Source organism: Pristis pectinata, chromosome 19 (assembly GCF_009764475.1).
Source record: "Pristis pectinata isolate sPriPec2 chromosome 19, sPriPec2.1.pri, whole genome shotgun sequence".
Classification (NCBI taxonomy): domain Eukaryota; kingdom Metazoa; phylum Chordata; class Chondrichthyes; order Rhinopristiformes; family Pristidae; genus Pristis; species Pristis pectinata.
This window is the reverse complement of record NC_067423.1, coordinates 20,532,134-20,550,608: the sequence shown is the minus strand read 5'-3', so window position 1 is coordinate 20,550,608 and position 18,475 is coordinate 20,532,134. Positions and strand designations below refer to the sequence as shown.

General features: G+C 38.0%; 1 protein-coding gene across 1 annotated transcript; it reads left to right on the top strand.

Moving 5' to 3' along the window:
• The first annotated feature begins 780 nt into the window (after positions 1-780).
• psmc2 (proteasome 26S subunit, ATPase 2) lies at positions 781-17,701 on the top strand. The gene is made up of 12 exons (XM_052033955.1): positions 781-933; positions 2,958-2,995; positions 4,243-4,324; positions 5,228-5,327; positions 6,807-6,938; positions 7,167-7,239; positions 8,420-8,515; positions 9,233-9,397; positions 10,643-10,730; positions 11,671-11,873; positions 12,620-12,716; positions 13,888-17,701. The coding sequence occupies exons 1-12, from the start codon at positions 861-863 to the stop codon at positions 14,043-14,045; spliced, it is 1,305 nt and encodes a 434-aa protein (XP_051889915.1). The 5' UTR covers positions 781-860; the 3' UTR covers positions 14,046-17,701.
• Positions 17,702-18,475: the final 774 nt, after the last annotated feature.

The window sequence follows — 18,475 nt, the reverse complement described above, 5'->3', positions numbered from 1 at the left end:
AGTGTAAACCCATTCTTCACTTGCTTTAGTGAATGTGTCAATGATGACTGGAGCTCAGCTTCTGAATTTATACATATCCAAGCACTGTTTGCGGGCAAGTCATGGACAGCTTGTGGCATGATAAAAGTCTACAGTTTGGTTCTTCCCACTGTTAAACTGTGAGAGTTTAATGCATGGTTCATCTAAAATTGGATATTGGAAATAAGTAGTCTAACGATGTATCAGTACACACATGCAATGGTAAAATCAAAGGAGAGGAAGTCAAGATTAGGTATAAGAGACATCAGAGAAGCTAGAGTGAAAATATATTTCTGGAAGTGCGTTAGGTAAGACACTAAATGTAAAGCCCAACTCTAATAATGTACGGCAAATAGATTAAATGGAGCAATGATTTATGGAAAATTAAAGAAACTTTTCCTACAATAGAATACATTTCTATGATCAAGCATAATTAATATAGCATCAATTGGTGCTCAGATAGGAAAGGCACTTCTACGTCTTCCTGAATACAGAAACAACATCTTGAGAATTGAACTCAGCTGAAATAAGCAAAAAAAAACCTCAGGATACTTGGCAGGTCACACTATGTCTGTGAATGACGGAAGGTCATTAACCCACAGATGCTATTTCCCTCAATAACACATTGCTCTTTCCGAGAATAGCGACGCCGGGATCGCATCACCACTGGTGGCAGAGGAGCAACCAGCGCTGCACTGGCTGCTGGGAGGTGGGTCTGGTCTCTGGTGTGGAGGATGCTGGGAGGTGGGTCTGGTTTCCGGCGTAGTGGATGATGGGAGGTGGGGCCTGCTGAAGTGCTGTGTAACGCTGAAGGTTGAGAGTGATTTCCTTTTGCCGCCGTCATGCCGGATTACCTGGGAAGTGACCAGCGGAAGGCCAAAGAGGAATCCAAAGAGGAGGAGAAGCCGATCCGAGGTGAGGGACAGGTTCTCGGAGACTCTTCGGTGGGAGAGCTGGTGCTGCACTAGTAGTGGGCCCGGAGCTCGCTGGTGGGGGGCCCGGGTTGGTCTCTGTCATTGGGAGCGGCTCTGCCGCAGTCCCTGAAGGTTCGCTGAGAAGGGATGTCTCTCGGTGCCAGGAGCAACATTTTGGCTTCAGCCAAGGACGTCACACCCACCTCACTGTTTAAATATTTGGCCTTTGCCCACAACCCGAAATGTTTCCCCATATTACAATAGGGGTACATGTCAGAAATATATATCAGTGGTTTTGAACTTCACTGCTGCCTTCTGAGGTCTGGGAATGAGAAGAGAATTCCATCGTTTTTGCTCTAATGCAAGTTGCCTTGCCTTTTCCTTTGTCTCCTCCATTCTCATTTCCAACAAATATCTTGGGGCATTATTTTTCAATAAAATTGATATAGTCTGGTCAGCTGGTTGTGCTACTTCCCTCCCTTACCACAGCTTAACAAGTTACATAGTCTTTAGGTTCTCCCCATCCCTGCTCCCAAACTCAATTTTATTTAAATTCAACTCTTTTGACATGTACCCTCTGGAAACCCATTTGGTCTGTTTTCTATGCTGTTATCCCAATAAACTCCCAATTATCCAAGGTATACAGTGGCAAATACTGCAGATGCTGGAACAGAAAAGCCTGGAAATACTCAGCAGATCAGGCAACATCTTTAGAGAGAGAAACAGTTAATGTTTTGAGTTGATAATCCTTCATCAGAAATGATAGAGGTTGTGACTGGGTGAGTGCCCTGGATTATTAATCTGGAAGCATGAGCTCAGATTGCACCACCCAACAATGCCCATATTCTGCGAATAAAAAAGGTTCCCTTCCTAGTCCCTGTATTAGCTGATTTTTATTAATGGCTCTTCCTCAAAGTCCAAGAAGGTGCTGTAGCTTTCTATTGTGCACATTTTACCTGAATGTCCTTATTTGACTTTCTTATCAAGTTTCCTTTCTTGCTGCAGTACTAAAACAAGTCTTATCAGTCATTCTTTATGATTGTAACAAAGATAATTACCCTCCTTGACCTATTTGCAGTCTTTGACACAGTTGTTCATAATCTTTCTCCACGAATCTCCACTGTTGTCAACTTGTGGACCATTGAGTGCCATTCTGATCAATCAAGTGACAGAGGAAGAATCAGTTACAAAGGCTGTGTTTGCACCATTGCCTGTAGTAGTCCTCAGTGATTGATCCTTCGCCCCCTCCTATTTAAGTGTTGATCTGGATGATATCAAACAAAAACATGGCATTAATTTCCATATAAACCTTAACAACATCAGGTTCAACCTCTCAGTTCCTTACTGTCTCGAAATGTCAGCCTATTTTTTGACATCCAATACTAAGGTGGGCAGAAATTTCCATTAACAATATTTGGAAGATCAAAGCTATTGACTTTCTCGATATCCTATTTGACCTTATTGAGATTTGTATCATACCTGAACATTACTGAGTCTTCCTGTTTCCACTTTGTAACACCTTCTCTACCTCTGAGATATTTATCCACACCTTTGTACATCTGTCAAGGACTATTCTAACCCACTTCTAGCCGGCCTCATTCTATCCTGTGTGAATGAGGTTAATCCATATTCTGCTAACTGTACCAAAGTTCACCCCAAGTCTCAGCCATCCAACACCTATATGCCTAGTGCTCATCACTGGTCAGCAAAGCCTTGATTTTGTTTTTAAATAGAATCCTTATTGTGTGTCCCTGTCTGCCTTTGTAATCTTCTCCACCTCTGTCTCATAGAGGCCTGAACCTGCCTCTCTTGTGTACTTTCTCTACCATTTCCAACTGAGAGTTCCCTGAGTTCATGGGCTGAACAAAGTTCCAAGTGCTGAGTTATTTTTCTTGGGGTTTTAATTTTAGAAATAGAGCTGTATATAACACTCAGATCGCCGCTTGTTAATATAGTGATCAATCTAGTGATTTGTGAATAATGTACTTTTATTTTTAATTATACTTTTTCTTCATTGAACTGCAGCACTCGATGAAGGGGATATTGCCCTCCTGAAGACTTATGTAAGTATCATGCTAACATTCTGTGACCTATCATTTTTGATCTTGCTGTCGAGACCCTAGAAAAGATGGACCACTTCCAATAGTTCAGGAGCAACCTTTCAATGAAGGCAGATGTAGATGATGAAATTCAACATCTTTCTCAATGTTCCAGGACAATCTTTGGTTGCCTGAGGCAAAGTATGTTAGCAGGCTCCTGGTCTGCTGGTCAGCAATGACTTTTGTCCTTCACATGCTTCTGAGACATGGGCTACCTACAGCTGGCACTTCCAGATACTGGAGTGATACCACCAGTGTGATGCTGCAGAGTCTTTAAATCTATTTGCAAGATATTTAATATCAGCTTCCTCCCCCAGACCAAAATCCCAAGCACTGAGTCCACAATTACACTCAGTTTGCATGTCCAACACAAAAGTCCCAAAATAGATGCTATTCCAAGGTCTGTCAAACATGTTCACAAACCTTCCTTGAAAAACTATAACATTCCCATTTGCACATTGGAATCCATGACCAATCAAAATGAGGAGGAGACATTTGGATGGCACTGAGGAAATCTGAGACCATTCGTCAGGAGCACAAAGAAACCCAGTGTAAAAAAAACAGAAGATGTTCACCACCTCTCAAACTATCAGGTTATCCACCCGTATCAAGCAGCTCCTTTGGCAGTGTCTGTGGGAATCGTGTTGCCTTTTTTAGCCATCTCGGAATCCACAGAACCAGACTGGAAGCAAGCCACTCATGATCCTGAGTGACTGCCCAAGAAGAAAGATGGCACTTTTATACTTGTTGACTTGCACATGCTGGACATTTTGCCTGCACAATGTGTTTTCTAATTCACAGGCTATGACTATTCCTATCAGTAACGCACACTTTGGCTTTGGCATGTTTTTGGTTATTCAGATCTGGGTATTTCTCGGATGCCAGCAACTGATAAGTTATGCAGAGCTACAGAATATAGTAGATGTACAATACAAGTTTAGTTATCTGAGTGACTTAATCAGCAGAAAAAAATCTTGTACATACCTCTCTGTTTCTGACCATTTGGGTGTAGTCCATCTCTAGATATGAGTGTAGGGCTATTGTGTTCCTCAAATCATTAGAAATGCTAAATTGTTTGATTTTCTAATGGAGTGAATGGCACAGTATACCAAGGTGTCTGATGTAATTGGCCAAGTTAAGTTCTTCCCATTTTCGTGTCTTTGCAACAAAGCATGATAAGACTGCTGCAATTACATTTTCTTCTCTTGTAGGGTCAGAGTACCTATTCCAGACAGATCAAGCAGGTGGAGGATGATATCCAACAGCTTCTCAAGAAAATTAACGAATTGACTGGTACATTTAAATAAAGTCTCTGTTGCAGGCAACTATTGTCAATATATTCGGTGCAAGATACCGGCAAATACAAAAATGCATTTGTTTTCATGCTGTGGATTTGGGCTGATAGAGAAATCACAAACATTTCAGTAAAACTAAAGAAACTGTTTTTTTATTTTTAAATGGTTTTGTAATTTGAGCCCACTATACAAAGTCCTGGGTTAAGGATTATGTTTTATGAGACCCCTCAAAACACTTGAGCAACCTCATAAAAAATAAACTGCTGTAAGCCCACAGCCAAAAAGCTTATAATCAGTCTACTTTTCTCTTATAAGAGGTTCATCAAACTTTTAATATTTTCACGTGGTCAGCTGTTGAGCACAAAAAGCTATGTTGACTTCAGTCCAATAGTTTGATGACATGTTAAATCAAGACTGCATTCGTTCTCTCAGTTGGGCATAAAAGATCTCGTGGCACTATTGCAAAAAAACAAGGGAGTTTACCCTGTTGATCTGGCCCATGTTGACCCAACAATCTAAATCTCTGAAATGTATTAGAATGCCATTAGCACATGGCTTTTTGTGGGAATTGGTTGCATGCAAATCAGTTGAAACATTCCATACATTACCACAGAGTGTACAGTTCAAAGTACTTCATAGACCATAAAATTGCTTTGAGCTGACCCCAGGTCATGAAAGGGACAATACAAATTCAAGGTGGGGTCAGTCAATAAGGAAAGTCACATAAAAGATTTCCTCCTTAAGTTCTCAATTTGCATATCTGGATTGAAATCGTACATAAAATGTAATATAATTTGAAATCGCATTCTGAGAATTGGTTTAATGTCACTTTGTTGTATCATTTTACTTTGTTTATCATGGCAGTTTGATACATTTTTAAGGACGGCATTCTTTTGTGCAGGTATCAAGGAGTCTGACACTGGTCTGGCTCCTCCAGCATTGTGGGACCTAGCAGCAGACAAACAGACTCTTCAAAGTGAGCAACCTTTGCAGGTTGCAAGGTATGAAGTCTGAAATACTCCAGCTCACACCGGAGAAGGAGCTTGTGTCTCTTGTATACTTAATCTCTCTTTTTCTCCCCCCCTTGTCATACCTGAAGCTATAATTTGAGTACATCTTTAATTTAGCTGGAACAAAAGAAGAGCAGTTTAATTGATTGGTATAAAATAGTTAGAGTCTGAGGCAGGGTAAGTAGTAAGAAACTATTCTCCTTAGGAGAGATTGGTAAATAGGGGGCATAGATTTAAATTAATTAGTGTGAGGTCTAGAGAAATGTTAAGGGAAAAAATATTAATCAGGGTCTGCAGTTAATTAGTGAAGGGAAAGCCTTATCACATTTTAAAAATTACCTGGATGAGCACTTGAAAAGCAGGATTTGAGGTTTCCTATCTCTATCAAGGAAGAATAATTGTATCTTTTTTTTATTTCAAAAATTTTATTCATAATAAAAAAATACACAAAAGAATAAACAGTGCAAAACTTTTACATTCATGGTCAATACATTCAGTAGTGTTAACTTTTTTTTAAACCATAGCACCATCGCCACTCATGTGGCCCCCAGGGGTGCTGCACCATTTCAATGTTTGAGGAGCTTCCCCACCTGACTCAGTCCCTCCCATGTGTGGTAGGGGAAGGAGCCCAGACTGTGGTTCTTCCCCACAGAGCCTTTGCATTGGCTGCACCGAGCTACAGTGTGTCCCTCAGCACATACTCCTGTAGCCTGGAATGTTCCTTTATAGACATCTATAAGTAATGGGACTGACTGGATGGCTTGACAAAGCAACTTGGACTTGATGGGAAGGATGGTGCCCTTCTTTATCATTGTAACTTCCTAAGTCTGTTTCAATATATCCCAGAACACTTTGCAACTAACGAAATAATTTTGAAATGTAGCTAATGTTGTAATATAGGGAAAGCAGGAGCCAATACACATACTGCAAGCTCTGACTAACAACGATATGGATAAAATGCAATTGAGAACCTTTATTTCTTGAACCCACATCTTTACTATTGCTGACTTAGATAGCAAGTCAGGGTGAAGACTAGCTGATGAAATTGATGTGACTTTGTTATATTGTAAAAGTCACTCATCCATTTGAATCAGTATATTTGAGTATTAAACCGCAAAATGCACTTAATAAAGGCACTTTGCATTTTATTGAATTTCATGGAGCTTACTGACTTCTAAAAATTTGAGTTTTGCTAGTTCAGATCTAATGCACTAGAGATATGTCTGGTGAACAGAAGTTTCTTATGTTGACCTTTATTTTAATTGTCTTAATTTTACCTGATTTGCCTTGCAAGAGGGACACATGATTTTTCACATTGCTATATTTCTGAAGCTGTACTTTGATGCTTTTTAGTGAGGTCAGTGAAGTCTGGCATTGCCACTAATACAAATACAAGTCCATGATTACACATTGACACTGAGTGAAGCTTATTTAAAAGATAACTGTGATTGCATTTTTTTCTTTTTGCAGATGTACAAAGATCATAAATGCAGATTCTGAAGATCCCAAGTACATCATTAATGTGAAGCAGTTTGCAAAATTTGTGGTTGACTTAAGTGACCAAGTGGCTCCCACTGATATTGAGGAAGGAATGAGAGTTGGGTATGAACCTAACCTTTAATTTTCTTGCATGCTAGCTGCCAATGACTAATTATATTTTGGTTTTTTAGTAAATTACAGAATTTAAATCACTACGATTACTCAAATTTAAGGCCAATTCAGACCTGTGAATTCATCAAAGTTCATTATATTAATATTTAATACAATTAGATACCTGATATTTTACTGCAAACTGAGACGTACTTTAAAATATTGTTTTAAATGTTACAGTGTGGATCGAAACAAGTACCAGATACATATTCCACTGCCACCAAAGATTGATCCTACTGTTACCATGATGCAGGTAAATCCAATAGCAACAAGTGGCATTTATATAGTGCGGTTACCGTGGTTAAACATCCCAAGGTGCATCTCGGGTATTATTTGGCTGATATCAACATCAACACAAAGAGAACATAATAGGTTAGATAAGGTAAATTTATCTAAAGTTGGATAAGTTTATCTTTATCCAAGGATGGTCAAAAGAGAGTAGAGAGATGTAAAGTTTGTGCAAATTCCAGAAAAGGTATAATCTGCTGATAGGAGTTCTTGGGCTTTTTGAAGCTAGTGATGGACAGAGACCAGAGTTAAAGGAGCACTGAGTTCACAGTAACTTGTAGAGCTGAGGATAGTCAGGGAAGGTTTAGGTCATAGAGGAGTTTGAACACAAGATTTTTGAACTGAAAGAATTGGCTTTGGCATTGTGGCAGGGGGCAGAAATCTGCTCAGATTTGTTCAAACAAGAGTTCCAAGCTGCTTGCAATTTGAGTAAATGAGATGGAACGGCAATTTTCAAGACAAGCGAGATGAAACTTTTTTTTGTTTTGAGGCAGGTTATGATTTGAAGTGGAATGGATGATATTTCAGTGGTGTTTTAGTGATTATCATTGATTCAAGTACAAGCTTTGAGTTCCACTAATAAAATCTTGTGTGAGAATATTAACTGCATTGTTGGTTTAAAAGCGCCTTAACAAAATAGTTGTTGGGACTGTTTGCAGTTGTCGGGACAGATAGAACTCAAAAATTGGTTACATTTATTTTTCAAATCAAGATATCTTTATAAGTCACATGTACATCAAGACACACAGTGAAATGCATCTTTTGTGTAGGGTGTTCTGGGGGCAGCCCAGTTCCATGTCCTTCACTCTTAGTATTACACCTTTTGATTCTGTAATCAATGTGTGATTAAATAACTTGAGGTTTGGAATCAGACTGAGACTGTTGAGCATGTGGATTTTAGGGACATATGTAACTAGTAAAAGTGTTTCCGTTAACTGTTTCCATTAAACATGTAGTTTGGCTTATGGCTGGCAGATCAATTTTGTAACTGCCTTCAGTATACTGTAACTGCTTTATTAATGGTATTTCAGAGTTGTGTGGAGTAATGATTTTACTTGTCTGTGGTATCATGGAGAAGGATTTTTTAAAATCAGTAATTATGCTCTAAATTCTTTTAAGTAACTAATTTTGCAATGCTGTTTCAGGTGGAAGAAAAGCCAGATGTTACCTACAGTGATGTGGGTGGTTGCAAAGAACAGATTGCAAAATTGCAAGAGGTTGTGGAAACTCCTTTACTACATGTAAGCATAATTTTTAGTGTAAAACAGCATTGTACGAATTGCATATGTTTAGCGTGTGAAGTTTTGCTTATTGCTTAAAAAATTGAAAATACCCCTGTAGACTTACTTGGGAAAGTTTTATTTAAAACCTTTAAAATTTCATGTCAACCGTGAAAAATTTGCAACTTCATTTTGCTTATAAGTATCCCACACATGGCTTTCCAATTACATACATAAACTACTGGCTGGTCCCATTTGCGTCAAGGCACTGGTGACCTGGTAACTTTGATATTAGGGTGACTTCGATTAAGCAGCTGTGTAGGTATTGTCATACATTTCAATTTAGTTGTGCATTATAGAAACAAAGTTTATGTATCCTATGACCAAATTATTTTCCACAGCAGATATATAATCTTGCCAAACTCTAAGAAGATCCAAGAAAAGCCCAAATGAACTAAAAGCAGAAGTGTACAATTGAAGCCTTTTACATGAAGTCTGTATTTAATCTAGTTTGATTGTGCAGCAATGTCAGTATTTAATTTGGTTCGTGAACAATGTAGCTGTAAAAGCATCAGGAAAATGATCATGTAAATGACCACTTACCTGGAAAAATATGTACTTGTTGTCTTCTATGAATATGATTTTGTTTTTAAATGTCATACCTACTGCAGTATTGATATGCAGTTCCACTATACTTTTACTGAGCAAGAAAAAGTGATTTGTCAATCTGATTTTCAGCCGGAGCTTTTTGTAAACCTTGGTATTGAACCACCAAAAGGAGTGCTGCTATTTGGACCACCTGGAACTGGCAAGACTCTCTGTGCACGAGCTGTGGCTAATAGGACAGATGCTTGCTTCATTAGAGTGATAGGATCAGAACTGGTGCAGAAGTACGTTGGAGAGGTAAAGATTGGTACCTTTTTACTAAACCTTTGCTCTTGTTATAGAACTCATTTCTGAAAGTTTATGTTAAAAGGATTATTATCTCTCAGGATCAGCCCTTTGCCTGAGATAGTAAGATAGTTCTAACAAATTTGATCTAAAAAAAATTGCTGGAAATATCCAGCAGGTTAATTGGCATTTGTGGAAAGGGGAAAAAAAACTGATGTAATATTACTGTTTGATAGCCATTCATTGTAATTGGCCAGTTATGACATAAATTGGTGTTAAGTTCTGAGGACCATAACTTCCCTAGATGAAAAGTGAGATGTTATTTCTTCAACTTACCGTGCAAGAGGCTAAAGACAAGTTGGAGTGGGATGGAAAATTAAAGTAACAGGCAGCTGGAAGCTCAGGGTCAACCTTGCAGCCTGGGTGGGAATTATTTGCAAGATGTCACCCAATCTGCATTTGGTTTCTCCAATATAGGCCAAATGGTGAGCACTGAATGCAGCACAGTAAATCAGGATTACAGCGCAAGTAAATAAATCACTGCCTCACCTGGAAGGTTGTTTAGGCTCCTGAATAGTGGGAATGGTAAATTTTCCGTCTCTTGCAGTTGAATGGGAAGGTGCCATGATAAAGGGTGGACAGCAGAGATGGGAGAGTGAACCAGAGAGTCGCACAGGGTCTCTGAATACTGAGAGAGGAGAGGAATATGTACCTGAGTGTGGTAATATGGTGAAATTACAGAGCATAATCCATTGAATATGGAGGCTGATGGTGTGGAAGAGGACAAGGGGAACTTTATCCTTACTATGGGTGGAAAGGGGGTGGGGTGAGAGCAGAAGTGTGGGAAATGGAGCAGATAAGGTTGATATCCCTGTGAACTATGGTGGTGGTGGTGGGCAAAAGATCAAAATACTGCAATTGCTGGAAATCAGAAATAAAAGCAGAAAATGCAGAAAACACTGCAAGTCAGGTAGCATCTGTGGGAAAAGAAAGAGTTAATTTTTCAGGTTGAAGAAGGTCTGCTGTTTGTTTACTGTTTATGTTGGAAGGAAACCACACTTCAGGAATAACAAAAGCATCTTGGAAACACTTGGTAAGTTATCAGGGCAAATGTGGCAGAGTTGGAGAAACTTGGAAGACAGGATGTTCAAATTTCAGCTCCCCTCTAATAGTATGTTTGTGAAAATGTGGAATACACAGCCAAATTTTTTTCTGGATTTGGGTAGTATAAAATAAACATGTTTTGTTTCTTTATAGGGTGCTCGAATGGTTCGTGAACTTTTTGAGATGGCCAGAACAAAAAAGGCGTGTTTGATATTCTTTGATGAGATTGATGCAATCGGAGGTACTGTATATATCTTCTTTACAGAGGGATTATTTCAGGCTGTGAGAGATTTATAATTTTATTAGTAACAAAGTTTTCTGTTTCTAAATTCTTGTATTCTGAACTCAGTATTTGTAGAGTTCTGGTTGTTTGTACAAAATTAATGTATCTGATCTTGAAACACCACATTTCTGCACAAATGTACAAAATTTAATAAGTTGAATACACGCGGACACTAAGGAGGTAATTTTAACCCCTTAAGGCAGGGGAGTTGAGATTTGGTCTGACTTCAATCCCACCATCTGGGTTTAACTATGCTAATTTGGATATTTGAAGAGGAGATTTCCAGCCTCATAGTATTTAACACATCTTTCAGGTTTACCCTGACCTACCAAGTTTCCCTTCCTGGGAGACTCAACAGCCAAAGGCAAGTAAGAACAGCTTTATGGTAAATATGAGTTTTCCTTGCTGAAATCTCTAACACCCCCCACCCCTCCTGCATGTATACACAAAGACAATTCCACCCCCAGAGACATTCTCCAACACACTTTGGAGGGCTCTCTAAGACAGGGAGACAAGACTGTCATTCAGGTTCATATCTAGGCCAGGATTGCATCTCAAAAAAATTACATATTGTGAAGTAAATACTACAGAGCATGAAGAGAAACCAGGGCCAAGTATCCTATTCTCCAATGCTTAAGTCCAATATTCAAGGCCAAAATTTCTCTGCTTGAATACAATTTCATAAATTGAACATAGAACAGTACAGCACAGAACAGGCCCTTTGGCCCACAATGTTGTGCTGACATATCTATTCCCTCCTATCTATAGAACACTATAGAACAACTAGTGTTAGACCACTGTAATAATCATGTGGCATATCAATATTAATATTGTTTTCTATAATTTAGATATTTTGAGCTTGCAATTGCTTATAACAAGTGATTCTCTTTCCTCCAAGGTGCTCGTTTTGATGATGGTGCTGGTGGTGACAATGAAGTTCAGCGTACAATGCTGGAGCTTATTAACCAACTTGATGGTTTTGATCCCAGGGGTAACATTAAAGTATTGATGGCCACAAACAGGCCTGACACCTTAGACCCAGCTCTGATGAGACCTGGACGTTTAGACCGGAAAATTGAATTTAGTTTGCCAGATCTTGAGGTATGGAAATGACTTATCAAATACATTGAGAATTCCATAGAGAAGTATAAAAAAAAATTATTGGAAAGTTGCATTAATTCTGGTTTTGGGTTGTTCATAAAAGTCATTTTGTGAAATAGTCTTTGTATAGTCATCTGGGTTTTATTAACTAGGTTATAAATTACTGAAGAACCCATGTTAAATACATGAGTATGTTCACAATATCTTACATTAATCTGTCAGATGATTTTCAGCATTACCGGTTTTATGCTGCAATTATTTCTGCCATGAACGTAAGCACCAAATTATGTGATTAAAGTAAAACAAATATAGAAATTACAAAGTTGCAGTCAGCTGTTTGTGAGACTTCTGCTCTCCATTGTTGAACTCTGCATGTGTTAGATTTTTTAATGTTTATATTGATTGAGTTTTTTTTTTAAATGTTTCTGACATTCAGAAACATTGAATATTTTGACAGCTAGTGAAGCTTAAAGCATGGCGTAGTAAACTGAAAATTTTCAGGTGTTAATGAGTAGGGCTTGTTCTGACTCCTTATAACAGCTTTACACCACTGAACCTCTGTTGTACCAGTTAGGGCTTCACTGCTGCTGACAGGGCAAGCAATGGAGTGATATACAGTAAACCATGTGCAAGCAGATGGGATTAGTCTGGATTGTCATCATGGGCAGTAGACATTGTGGGCTGAAGGGCCTGTTCCTGTGCTGTATTTTATGTCCTATTTTTTAATTGGTACTTGACCATTTCAGGGCCGAACTCACATTTTCAAAATCCATGCACGGAGCATGAGTGTGGAAAGAGACACGAGGTTTGAACTGCTTGCTCGATTATGTCCAAATAGTACGGGTAGGTTAAAGCAGTATTCTTTTAACATCAGTTTAAACTTCACAATATCATTTCTACATTGTTTAGACTTCAGTGATTGCAAGTGTTTAATGCAGGGTAGCATTGTATTTAAGTGCTAGACTAATATCCAGAGGCCTGGACTATTGACCTGGAGACCCATGCTGGAACCTCACCACAGGAACATAAATAGAAGTGGGAATGGGCCCTTGTACCTGTTCCATGATTCAGTATGATCATTACTGATCTTTCACCTCAGTGCCACTTTCCTGTACCAACCCCACATCACTTGATTCCTCTATATCTGTGTCTAACCTGATAAGCCCCATAAGAATGTTGTAATTTTCAATTAAATTACCATCATTCTTTTATACTTTGGACAGTGCAAGGTCAATCTCTCTGTTTCAGAATCAATCTGGTGAATCTTGGTTACCTTCTCTCCATCATATTTCAGTTACTGTCAAATCAAGTCCAATATAATTGCAATGAGACATCTTTGCTACTCAAATCTTCTTGCAGTTAAGGCCAGCATACCATTTTCCTTCCTAATTGCTTGTTGTATGTCACTTTAACCTTTGGTAATATGTACATACAATACTGCTTTTCACACTTTTTTTTTTACAATCTCTTTGCCATCTATAAAAAAATACTGCTTTTTTTTTAATATATTATCTGCCAAAGAGGTTGAACACACATTTTGCAAAATATATTCCAAGTGCTAAGTCTTTGTTCATTTAGCCTATCCATATCCTCTTAAAATCACTCTGTTAAAACTCAAATCCTTGACTCTTCACCACCACCTCAAATGTCCTGGAGTTGAAGGTGCAAGTAGTGGACGAATAATTCATAGTAACTATTCACATCACGTGAACAATGGAAAGTAAGTTAATGAGAAACAGTAAGCTATTTCTATGGTTGGTTTAAAATATTTAAAATATACAAATAGAGAGAAATCATTGTAGAAGTTAATAGGATGATTTGAAGTCCTTCTGGCTTGGGAATCTCTCAAACAAATGTCGAATCTTACAATACCTGAAAAGATCCTAGGATTTCTTATAAGGTGAACGTTGATTCTCTCTCAAAGATGAATGTGCAGCAGAAGTCTGGTAAAGATGGGGTAACAAATAGCAAAGTGATTTTATCACACCTTGTGATGACCTCTATTGTTTTGCAGGAGCTGAGATCCGTAGTGTTTGCACTGAAGCTGGAATGTTTGCTATCAGAGCTCGCCGAAAAATTGCCACCGAGAAAGACTTCTTGGAAGCTGTGAATAAAGTTATTAAGTCATATGCCAAGTTCAGTGCTACCCCAAGATACATGACCTATAACTAATTCAGCTTTGAATTTTGTCAGTGACTGTAATATTTGCATTTATTAGCCAACTGTGCTTTTGATTAGTTGTAAAAGTGATTGTTTTGATGATCCTTAAATGTGTTTAATAACTTAGTTAAAACCAAGTTCCAGTAGAAATAAAGAATTAATCCACTTGTCTAATTAAGCACTTTTTGCAATCTAATTTGTAGAAGAATTTTGCACAGGGTGTACACATTTAATATCCTAGCATCCTTCTGGGTCACTCGATAATACACAAGCCTTTAAATGTGAAGATTTGTGCCCCATACTGGGTCTTGAGCATTATTGCAAAGGTAATGTAGTGTCACCTTTTGAATTAGACACTAAATAAGTCTCCTTTTTCATGCAAGTATTGCTCCACATTCCAGCATCTGCTGTCTCTTGTGTCTCCTTTTTCAGGTGGATGTTGAAACAAAACCTATTCAAAGAACAGTCGAGTTATCCTGTGTCCTAGACATAATTCCCATTGCAAAAATCAGATTAATCAATCATTCAATTGAGCCCTGGTTGCAAGAAAATTGACTACCACATTGGACTATCGAATAAATTTATTGGTGCTGAAGCACGTTGGTCATTAGCACAAAATCAAAATTTAAATTAAAAAAAACAGCATAACAAATCCAATTGTACCTTAGAATTCCTGCAATCATAATTAATTTTGGAATTTGCTAAAATTAGGAATGTTGCTGTTTGATTTAGAGGGAATAATTCCTGGCTTGTAATTAATCTGAATATCCTTGAAAAACAAAATCAAATTTGAGGATAATTAACATCTTTCCATGTAGACAAATTATGTAAAATTATAATGACATTTCATAAGCACAGATGTTATACCAAGCTCTTACCAGACCACTTGGATTAACAATTTGGTTTATTTTTGATTTCCTTGTTTTTCCAAGTGCAAGGCAAACCAATCTAACAATAGAATATGGATATCACTAATATGAGGCCCATTTCTTTGGGCATCTTGGGTAGATACCTAAAGCAGTCACAGTAAAAACAGAAAATGCTGGGGCTGCATAGTGGGTCAGAGAATTAATGTTTCTGGTTTATGACCGTGCTTTACAAAAAGAGGTAAATTAAAAATCAAGTTTTAAGTTGCTGCCAAAGAAAGAGGAGGAGAAAGCAAAAGGGAATTTCTATGATAGTAACAAGGTAAAAGAGACAAACCAAAACCCTACTGGAGAAAGGAGCAGAACTTTTCAAGATGGGTATCCCTGGAAGAGAAGCAAGAGTGAATTAAATAGCAAACCAAATGCTGAATACTGCACATACTGCAAATCTGAAATAAAAACAGAAAATGATGATACTCTGCATGTCAGGCAGCATCTGTGGAGAGGAAACAGAACGGATGTTTGTGGTGAATATCCTTTCGTCAGCTGCACACTGATATTTTCCTAAGATTTTTATGTATTTGGGTCAATACTGTTCTGATGAATGTTGCTATAGCCTCTTGCTGCTTTGGAGGGATTAACCAGCAGATGTCACTGCTGATTAGCGTATTTGAGAGATTTTCATTGAGTAAGTTTTTTTCCAGCTTTAGCAGCTTGTCCTATACATTTAAAGAATTTTTAGTTTGTGTAATTTCAATAAGTACTATAATTTTGCCATATATGCCATAATGGAATGACATCTGGAGTGGAAAGGCTAAAATTGTTACAACAGCTAAATGTGCAACTGAGTGGATGTTTCAACCAGAGCAGTTATGGTTAGTCGACAGCACAGGCAGTCTAAGAAAGTGGTGAGGCAAGACCGTTTCTAACAGTGATAACATGCCTGTTCCTGTCACTAAGGGTATTATGAAGATGGGGAAGAGGTGGGGTGGGTTGGGGCTATGCCAAGTCCAATAGGGCAGTAGAAATGGAAGAGTGGTTGATGGCTGGGATGATGAAAATGGTTTGAAGGGAAGTGGAAGCCATCCCCACTGTCAACTAGTATAGGGGCTAGGAAAAGAGCTTAGAGGAGTTAGAAGAGATAATGACTGAGCAGAAAGGTGTGTTAATTTATTATTGGCTTTCATGGTAATTTTGGAATAGGGGATGGTTTTGGCTGAAGAGAACCAACCTTCTCATGGTTATGACAGGAATGTGGAAGGTGCACTTGAATTTGGAACCTTGTATTTGAGGAAACAGTGTTGGAGGTTGTACCAATTGCATAGCAGGCAGAAAGCCCCTGATATTTTGCTGAAGCAAAGGCTTTAAGTGTAGAGGGAATGCCTGAGTAAAATAACAATAGCAGAGAGCCAGAACTTGGAAATACCACAATAGGGAGAGTTTCCATGAGCAGTTGGTCATGTGTTTGTGTTGGAAGAGGGTAGGAAAATGATAATGGTCAGGAAAATGACAAAGTAGTCAAAGGTAGTCAATGCAGATGGAATTTGAGTGTAGAGGTTACAGCATGAGGAGGGGTGAGGGGAAGGTGTGACTGACTAGGAGCTAAAATGAGGGTTGATCTCATTGGGAATAAAAAGCCTCTCAAGATGCAAGCTACTTTGGTGTGACTGGAGCATGCAATAACAAGGGTTTTAGATGATGTGTCAACTTGGAGATGAGTTTCTTGCAGAGTGGAAAAAGTACCAGTGGAATGGTTTCCTTTCACATCCCAGAGGACAGGCTGGTTGTTGGGTTAATTGGCTATTGTAAATCACCCCTAGCATGGGTGGCTGGTAGTACAATCTGAGGTGTTGATGGATGTGTGTGAACAGAGTGATTTACCAGGAAATAAGCGGGGAATAGGATTGCTCCGAGAGTTAGTATCAACTCAATTGACCAAATGGCTGCCTCCTATTTAATAAGAAGAATTGAGAATGTTGCATAAATATGGCACCTACGGGACTTAGAGACAAATGTCTTTTTACTCTTGCAAAATAATTTTAAAATTAAAAATTGGTGCATCCACATCCCATAATCAATATCAAATAATATTTTATGTGGAAACGTTTGTTTTGACAGTATAAATCTCCCTAGAAATAAAAGGGTGAATTATGGACAAAGCATTTTTTAATATGTTCCAGCCTATTATGCAGATGTTTCTGAGATAATAGTTTCAAAAAATATTAATTTGAGAGATTTAAGACGATCAGGAATGAAACCATTTTGTATGATTGCAGAAATAAATTTTCAAGTTGCAGCCAGAGTAGGAAGAAATTTTTTTTGTAGGGATAAATGTTTATTTCACAATTTCATAATTTCTGTTGTAGGAATACAAAAATGATAGGCCCAAGGTATTCAAAATTGTGTGGTAATTTAAAGTATTTATTCACTTGCCCATCTCTAATTGCCCTTGAAGATGGTGGCGAGTCATTTTCATGAACAATTGCATTTCTTGTGGTGAAGGTATGTCATTGGGTGAGGAATTTGGGGGTATAAATCCAGTAATGACGAAGGAATTTTGATGTGATTTGGACAGAAATTGGCATGTTCCCATGTAAATGTTACCCTTGTCCTTCTAGGTAAGGAAAGTTGTGAATTTGGGACATATTCTTAAAGAAGCCTCGGTGAGCTAATGAAGTGATTTAATGACTAATGGAATTTATGTAATTAACAAAGCAAAAGAAACAGTAAAAAAATAACAGGAAAGATAAGTGTTTTTCATATTTGAGTTATTTGTATTAAATCTGTCTTCATATGCCCAAATCTGAGTTTGATTTGATTGATTTATTTTAGAAACTACACATTTAAAGTGCCCATAAAAATAACATGGCATCTATGAACATCAGTTTTCTTTTTGGCTGTTGGTGTCCTACCATTTTTCTATTACCTGTTTCTAATCAAATCTGTTTTGAGAAGCTAATTTTCTAACCTGCAAATATGTCAATAATGAGCAGTGCAGGTGATCTTTCTTTATTTACATTTAGTGGATCTTAGCATGTGTGACATTTATACAATGAAAAGCTTAGCAGCCCTAAATATACACCGTAGGTGTTGTTATTCAAAGGTTGGCCTGTGTATTGTGTATGCAGATTCCTGCCATCAAAAAACAAGGTCATGAATTGCACAAGATCCTCTGACCTCAAACTTTTGATTCCATCAACCTGGAGGAATTATGGAGGAGTATCAAATTGGGCAGCCTCTAAAAGATGGTCACCATCTTCCATCTGATTCACAATACACAAAATGTGATCCTCACCAACAGATCCACTACAGACCCAATTGCTGCATAAACCATTCTGTTTTTGATGGATATTTTGTCAATACTGTTTCTTTGTTTTAGGGCATGCTATAATGTTATATTTAAATGGCGATATACTCACCACAGGAAACACTCGCATGAACTTCCAGAAATTGAGGGAGTGGGATGGAAATATTGCTTTGATTACTACCACCAAATGGCTCCAAGAATATTAGAATGTTTTTCATAGTTGTGAACTGAAACAAACAATTTCTCTTCAAGCTTATTCCTGTAAATGC

Excerpts from the sequence above, each read along its gene's own strand:
- psmc2 (XM_052033955.1), top strand. The coding sequence starts at position 861 with ATGCCGGATTACCTGGGAAGTGACCAGCGGAAGGCCAAAGAGGAATCC. Across the intron at positions 2,996-4,242 it reads TTGCCCTCCTGAAGACTTAT|GGTCAGAGTACCTATTCCAG; the intron begins GTAAGTATCATG and ends CTTCTCTTGTAG. Across the intron at positions 4,325-5,227 it reads GAAAATTAACGAATTGACTG|GTATCAAGGAGTCTGACACT; the intron begins GTACATTTAAAT and ends TCTTTTGTGCAG.